At 34.3% G+C, this 8,442-nt stretch overlaps 2 protein-coding genes across 2 annotated transcripts; one reads left to right on the top strand and one right to left on the bottom strand.

Annotated features, from left to right (window-relative positions):
* The first annotated feature begins 5,447 nt into the window (after positions 1–5,447).
* LOC106328364 (glutaredoxin-C7) lies at positions 5,448–6,199 on the top strand. The gene has a single exon (XM_013766795.1). It carries the CDS (start codon positions 5,623–5,625, stop codon positions 6,025–6,027), a length of 405 nt encoding a protein of 134 aa, XP_013622249.1. The 5' UTR covers positions 5,448–5,622; the 3' UTR covers positions 6,028–6,199.
* A 91-nt stretch (positions 6,200–6,290) lies between these two features.
* LOC106328363 (ACT domain-containing protein ACR6) lies at positions 6,291–8,407 on the bottom strand. Its single transcript, XM_013766794.1, has 6 exons — positions 8,278–8,407; positions 8,132–8,177; positions 7,849–8,031; positions 7,163–7,753; positions 6,967–7,071; positions 6,291–6,804 (listed from the first exon to the last, which is right to left on the bottom strand). The coding sequence occupies exons 1-6, from the start codon at positions 8,325–8,327 to the stop codon at positions 6,484–6,486; spliced, it is 1,296 nt and encodes a 431-aa protein (XP_013622248.1). The 5' UTR covers positions 8,328–8,407; the 3' UTR covers positions 6,291–6,483.
* Positions 8,408–8,442: the final 35 nt, after the last annotated feature.

Here is an 8,442-nt window from a genome sequence, read left to right on the forward strand (position 1 = left end):
TTTGTGGGTCTGTGAGCCAGTTTGTCTAAGGTTTAGCAGGTTTTGATAATTGGGTCGTGGGCCTTTTATCTTGTAACTTCTTGGGCTTGACCCATTTTCTATTTCAATGAAATATTGAAGGTAAAAAAAAAAAAAAAACAACATGTAGAGAGAGGACAACTGTGTGGGTCAACGTTAGGATAACGTCAGCAAGATGAGACAATCAAAGAAGCAAATGCTGAGAAAGTAAAGCCATCTTGTCGGTTAACTCCTTTAACGGCCACATCTCTCTCTCCTTTAAATATATGTATAAAGTTAAATAGTTAAGGTTAATTGCTTCTCTTCTTTAACTAAAGCTACATTCATCAAGAATTACCTTTTTGCTCTCTCTATGTAAAGTAATAGCACCTCGGTACTAAAACACACACACACAACAACAACGAACGCGTGAAACGTTAAAATGAAAAGAAAACATTAATTCTATTTGTTCCATTAACATTTACACCTTACAATAACGAAGATATTACACCTTATGCGAGTTTTTACTGTCAGTAGACGAAAAATAAAACAATACATTCGAATCTTTCTGTATGGATAGTAAAAATCTTGTAGTCTGCTTGGCGCTTGCAGTTATTATCGACTGCAGATTTCGTATCTCCGTCTGTTATTTACGAGCTAGTTAATACGGGGTTGGTCTATTGTTTAGTTCAAGCGGAAATAGGAGGAATAAAGGAAGGTGGCTCGCGTGGGGCACAAAACTCTGTTTCTTCTAAATTTATTGACCACTTTTTGCCACCACCCCTCGCTTCCTCCCAATGGTCAATCTCTTTTACCTGTTCTTTTTCTTTTCTATTTTGAAAAGGAAATTTTGGTTGTTTCTCTCTCTCTCATTGATTATAGACAGATATCATGTTCTTATAACTAAGTCAAAATACTTGTGGTCGACAAAAGAAAAGATAAAAGCCATGCATATGCATGGACGTATATATTTTGATGAATTTTTTTTATCTTTTGGTGAAAGAATTATAAGATAGTTAGTGCTAATTATGATTAGATGATAAGTTAAATAGAGAAAAGTGAGTCTGCAGTTAATTTGCATGGGCTTAGGGATATTTTTTCAATATAAGTAAAAGATAATTCAAGGGAATTCGTGAGCACTCCCACAATACACTCTCACTACCTTTTCGCAGCGACACCGACATATGCCACATTTTCATTTTACCTTTTTTTTCTTGCAAAAGATCGTTAATTAAAGAACTGGATTTAAGATTAATCTCTACATATATACTATATATATATATTTACGGATATGTACATTTTTTTGAACAACAAGTGCTTATGTTAAAATTAAACGCACATGAGTTAAGTCAGTTAAGTAGGAAGAGATACTTGACAGTAAACTAATAAACTAACATAACTAAAACATAAATATACATATTCATTCTCGTAAAATATACTCAATATTACAGAGATATATGTGCCAGCTGTTTAGATACATACATATGCATGAGTAATAAAACCCACAGATTACATATCTTGGTCGTTGGAACCAAGACACATACCATCATATATACTTCGAGGAGTGACGAGAATATATAATTCTTAAGCTGATTTTAGGATATAGTTCGTATCCTACCTTTCCTCTGTCTATCGGCTTTGTTTCACCGTAAGAGGTAAATAACCAAACTGAATTTGAAAAAATATATACAATGGATATATATTTATAACAGAGTAAGACATAAATATTTTGCATAGAGAGATGTACGCACAGCTATATATAAATGGCAAAGACCAGACAAAGCTGAAAAGATAGCATCACGCTCGTACTCTTTTAATATATAAGATTTAATTTCCACATATATATTGTACTAATTAATTAATACTCTAGTAGAATAAGTGAGTGGACTCTCCTTTCCAGCCATCTAACCCTACCCGTCCGATCGATCAAATCTTCTATTCTATGTAATTTTTTATTTCTACCGTTGGATTTGTGAAATTTCCTTTCACAAGCATGATTTAATAAGAATGGGCAACGTCCCTATAATGTTTTATTTGTACGCAGCTTGACTGCATATATAGTTTGTAAAATCATCTTTAATATATTTTTCAGTTTTTTATTTTAGTACAAATACTACGATTCTTCTAAATATAGTAAAAATATTAATTTATATGCTAGAGAAAAAATAGAAGTAAGTCGAAATATATTATTAAATAAATTTCAATTATTGTTACTTTTATATGTTTATCATAGTACTTGAAATTAAAAATAAAAATAAATTGAAAATACTTTAAGAATGTTCATAATCTGTGAAAGCTAAAACTTATCTGTTTTCCACAAGAAAAATAGCTTTTTAAAAGCAACCGAAAGCTTTTTTTAATTTCTTCAGTAAGCTTTCAATATTATGTAAAATGGTTATACAGCCTCTCACGTTTTGCCTCTAAAATTGCTACGGTATCACCCACCCGCTAGTTTCTCTGTAATGTTTTCAGTTCCAAAAAATGTTTAACCGGCTACTAAAGAGGCTCGCAGCCCAGTGCGTCATTTATCATCTCTGGAAGCAGAGAAACAATGTTCTCCATAACCAGATCACTCAATCTCCATCAGCAATATACAGACTCATTGATAGGGAAATGCGCAACACCATAACTGCTAGGAGGAACAGGAAGCAATTCCAAGACCTCATGGCCAAGTGGATGCACTAACTTCTTTTAGCTCATCCAAATTTTGTTACTATCTTGTTTTTATCTTTTTTGCCAAGGTGTAACATAAATTAGATTTACTATGTTTGTAAATCGGAACTTTCATTAATATGATATTTACCTTTTAGCAAAAAAAGAGAGGGTTATATCGGACCTATCAGTTTGGTCGAAAAAATCAATACCATTAAAATAGGATCATTCTCAAATTATATCCTTAATGAAAATTGCAGTTTTCTCAAAAATACCCTTATTTTTACAAAGAATTAATAAAATTCATTAATGGCATTTAAGTCTTTTGGTTTTGGGCCTACAGATACACCTAAATGGATCTATAAATAATAGGCCTATATATATATTTAAAATATATATTAATTTTAAATTTAATATAAGTATAAATATATTATGAACAATAAATGAATTAAGAAACATGAAAATATTATTTTCTTAAATATACGTATCAATATTCAAAATAGATCATTTGAATATTATACATATTTTCAATACAAACCAAAATCGTATATCCTACACCATATATCATATACATATTTGAATATCATTTTTCAGTGTATAATGTCATTTTATACATAATATTAATATGGCAATTACGAGTGTTCAAGAATATTTTAAAAACTATCTTAAAATAAATTTTTAAATCTAAAATACAAACACAAACTTATAATAGGTTATTAATAACGAAAATAAACTAATATTGTCATATCAATAAGTTATTTTATATTATCATTTTTTATTTAGATAACATGATAAAATTTTATCAAATTCTAAGGAATCACTAATTTATGTAATATTAATAAATATATGAGTAATTTAATCAATTTTTTAAAAAAGTACTATAAGATATTTTGTTATCGGATCAATAGTATCAGATCGCGGGTTAATAGTGAGTTTTTAGGTTTTTACCGGGTTATATCGGATTTTTAATTAACAAATTTTTCATTAAATCCGAACAGGATTATATACAATGTATCGGGTCTATAGGTTCAAACATGAATCTAGGTCAGATATGAAAACAAATTTTAAAACTCAAACATTATTATAGAACAGCTACCATATTTCGAACAAATACCATATTTTGAAGAGAAAAAAAACAAATGATAAAAACCTAAAAACTCAATTGTTATGGTTCGAAATGAAAAATAATGGTAATTTGTAAATCAGTTTTCGATTAATAAATGAAAAACAAACAAACCCGCGCTTTCTAAGCGCGGGTCAAAATCTAGTGTACTATTATAAGACAATTGTTACGTAAGATTTTTTTTTTTAAATGATTTTTAAAATAAGTAAAGCGATCCGACAAACACAATCCGACAAGATTACTATCTTTTACGATTATTCATTCAAAGAGTTTCTTTTTCTTTTTATAAAAAATAGGGACATGAGTTTAAACACCAAAAGAAGTAACTCTCTTTTCAGATGGAGGAAGCATACCTGTACGGACGTCTCTTACTCTATTCAACAGTCATATCTTCTTCTCTCGGGCATCAATTATTCGCTTGGCTATTATTCGAGATTTATTTTCTTTGGACCTCCCGAGATACTTTTATATATAAGGGACACAAGCGTGGTAGCCAAACAACATGTATTTTGAAATATTTAATCTATGTATTTACCGATTAGCACGTTTTAATATTCTTAACTGAATAAAATTGCTCAAACCTCATCATTGTTATATTCTAATCGGTGCTAAATTATCACTAATCGATTTTACGGCCTCAACGATTAACAGAGATTTTTTTTTTTTTTTTAAAAAAAAAAAAAAAAAAAAAAAAAAAACAGAGATTGCATATAGTTTTTTTTAGAACTACATATATTACTGACGTACAAGTTTATCTCACATAACTATGTAGATCAGATCCACAAGCTTTTGACTTCTTAACAAATCATTTCTACATGATGACTACAAATATACACACTCATTGCTCGTAATAGAATTTTTTATCATAAAGTGAAATGGAATAAAAGGAAAACTGTGCCGCCAAAATCCATAAAATACATTAATTTCACCATCTGCTAAATGTCACCTGTTATTTTATTTTTTTTCCACAGAGACTCCATTAGGTCGCTACGGAATGGATTTCCGGTGGAACCATTCCGATCGGCTGATCACAATTTACATGAGAATAAATATATCTGCGTGCTCGAGTTTTTTTTCACAGGAGGTCCGTACGGATATTATGGGTTTCCAATAAAACATAATGAAAAAACAACAAAGACATTGTAACTCCGATCTGAAATTATGTATGGTGAGCTGATAAACTTTTCCATAATTATTTTTCTCTCTGCATTTTTTTTTTGTAAGCTTTCTCCCTGCATTTTAAATTGTGAAATCCCTATATAATGTGGGTTTTTTGTGTTAAAAGAAAGGTTTTGAAAGTGTATACTGTTAAGAAAAAAGAGAAAATTAAGTGATAAGAAATTAAGAAATTAATGGGTGAGCGTGGTAAGAGCCGACAAGAAGGACAGGCAGAGCCGTCTATTGCCAACAACTCCCCTCTGATAAAAGCCTGTTCTACTTCTTCTCCAGCTTCCTTTTTTCTTCAGATTTTAATTTATTTTCATTTCAGTATTTTTTTTTTAATAGTCGGATACATTTTTTCTGACTAAAGTATACAATATTACCGATCGATTATTAATACTATTATTGGTTTTACCTGCAATCACTATCCTTCTGTGACTTCGGTTATATTTTTTTTAATTAAAATGAATAAATAGTAAATGTGTTATTATTATACACAAATTATGGCCTTCACTTACTAACAAAATGTAATTATAGGGAAAAGAGTTTTAATTTTTATTAGCAAGCCCTCTCCTCTATAAATACTCTGCATGGCTCTCTCACTCTCTTCACCAAAACTTGAGCAGATCTCTTTATTCTCTCTTATTCGTTCTAGCTCGTAATAGGCTTTTTTCAAAAACAAAAAAAAAATGCAATACCAGACGGAATCGTGGGGATCATACAACTTAGGGTTTGGCGGCGACGTGGGGCTTGCGGCGGACACAAGCCTGCTTAGGCTAGAGTCTCTGGTGGCCGAGAGCGCCGTGGTAATATTCAGCGTGAGCACGTGCTGCATGTGCCATGCCGTGAAGGGTCTCTTCAGGGGAATGGGAGTCAGCCCCGCCGTTCACGAGCTCGACCTGCACCCCTACGGCGGCGACATCCAGCGAGCACTCATTCGTCTCCTCGGCTGCTCAGGCGCCTCTTCTCCAGGTGCTCTTCCGGTCGTCTTCATAGGCGGTAAGCTGGTTGGGGCTATGGACAGAGTCATGGCTTCTCACATCAACGGTTCTCTCGTTCCTCTCCTCAAAGACGCCGGCGCACTCTGGCTCTGAAACCTTCATTGTCTGCTTTCTAATTGCTTTTAAAGTTTTTTTTTTTTTTTAAGAGAATGGGGAAGATTAGGGAAGAAACCAAAAGCTATAATGACAGGCTAGGTTATAATAGTTTGTAATTAGAGAGAGAGTTGTGCGTTTGTTTTAAGATCTATATATTCTCTTATCCTAATTACATCTCACTAATCAACTCCACTAGTTTTATATGTCAATCGTCAGCTCTGTTCCCACCAGTTTCCTCATATGCTATTAACGCAATATAGTGATACATAAACAGGTTCATCATCCTGTTATTTGACCACACAATTTTACAAATGGGATTTCTCCACTTTTTGTTTCAGAAGACGGCTACATTTTTGCAACCAGCTTAGCTTATGAGATGATGCCCTACCTAACCCTAAACCCTGTCTAATTATAGTATATATACAATTAGCACATACTTTATGAGACAACATGTTACTGGAGAGGCTTACATTTGAAGATGTTGCTAAGCAAATACCCCATTGTTGTTTCTTGCGAGCCCCTGCTGCTTGTACCAAGAACAGAGCATTCCTTCACCTTCAGCTTGCTTACTCCTATCTCTTTTCTTATTGACTCCACGATTTTTGATTCAACAGCGCTTCCTGTAACGTCTGTAACGTAGAACGTGTCTTTAGCCTTACCCTCTCGCGTTGAAATCTCTGCTCTCACAATAGTTAAGCTGTTCTCTCGAAATGTTCTAGTTATGTCTGAGAGGAGACCAACTCTGTCTTCTGCTGATAATTCCAGCTCTAAACCCTGAAAAGTTATTATGTTTCGTATGCATGCATAATCTGTCTTCCAGTATATCATTTAGAAAATTTTTTTAAAAAAAAGAGTATCAAAGTGGATACAGAACAGATAATGTATTCTGAACCGTTTCTCTAGTGTGTGTAATTTCCCTAATTGGTTAATAATTACCTCGGAGGTTCTTCTCTCAATGGCTGCTTCAAGACATTGGATAACACGTTCTTGCTCGGCTTCTGAGTTTATGGGAAGTCCATCTACATGACGGATGTAAAACTCCTGCAGCATCATATTATATATATGGTTAGAAAAAGATCCCAAGAGACAAAAAAAAAAGTGTTACATTTAAACCCATAAACAAAAAAAAAACCTGATAAGCCTCTAGTGGTTCTGTGCTGACCATGCCATGGAACACCACATACTGCATATCAGTCAAGGTACAGACTACGTCAAACACAAGCTTTGGTCTATCTTTGGACCTCATGGTAACAACGGTATAATCCTTGTCAATGTTTGTTAGTGTGACACAGGGCCTTGATGTCCTTGGTCTTTTGACGACTCCCTCGTAATCCCTGTCATCAAACATGATCTGATGCAAGCGCCTCTCCCTGTGTGTATCAGAACAAGATGAAAAGACGGTTTTTGCAGCCCTGGAGCCGCTGTTGGTCCCAACTACATTGCAGAGCAGATGTTTTATGGTGGAAAGGCGGAGTGGGTCCGTAATAGCTGAATTAGTAGTATTGTCGGTGGCGTGAATAACTGCAGCAGCTCTGGTGTTGTGAGTCCATATCTCAGCGTTGACAACGTTGCAGTGAAGGTCTGTGAGAACAGCAGATACTTCAGACAAGAGACCGGGTCTGTCGGTTCCAGCGAGCTCAATGGTGGTGTATTCGTCAGAGGGCATGACACCAACTGAGCTTCTTAAAGGTGGAATAAACCAGCCAGCGTTGCGCTCTATCCTCTGATTAGAGTTCCAACAAACCGTTTTTACACATACATACACCAAAGAAAAGAAAAGCTCTATGTATGTGAGAGTAGAGTAGGTAAGGTAGGTACCATTTGGATAAAGTCAAGGAGTTGAGTGTCAGTGATCTTGTTGCCATCTTGGTGGATGACTTTGAAGACGTCCATGAACCAACCGCCATCAGAAGAGATGTAAGCTTTCTTGATGACAAGATTCATATCAGTGAGGACTTGGACAACTTCCAAGAGGGTCCCCTGTTTGTTCACACTATCAACCTGTTTGTAAGATGACAAAACAAACAAACATGTAAAAACAAACAAATAGGAGAGGAAAGTATATATATATATATCAGATCAAGAGAGATTGAAAAGAGACCTGAATAACAGTGGCATCATCGCTAGCGTTGTTGTCTATTACAACTCTGTCAGTGACACATGAATATAGTAGATAGGTGTAAGTGTAAGGCTGAAATATTGTTGAAAGATATGAATGAACAAGTAGAGAGAGCAGGGAGGAAAAACCTGGGGGGATTCATTCTACGGAAGAGCTTGGCATATTCATCATCATCCATATGATCTCTCCTTGGGAGGGAAGCTTGCGAGAGAGTCCCTTCAAGTCAAGTTAAGAAGACAGAGAGTCAGTGGAAGAAAAGAAAAGAAAAGAAAAGAGAGGATAAAAGGCCCACC

The sequence above is a fragment of the Brassica oleracea genome, chromosome C3, assembly GCF_000695525.1.
Source record: "Brassica oleracea var. oleracea cultivar TO1000 chromosome C3, BOL, whole genome shotgun sequence".
Lineage (NCBI taxonomy): Eukaryota > Viridiplantae > Streptophyta > Magnoliopsida > Brassicales > Brassicaceae > Brassica > Brassica oleracea.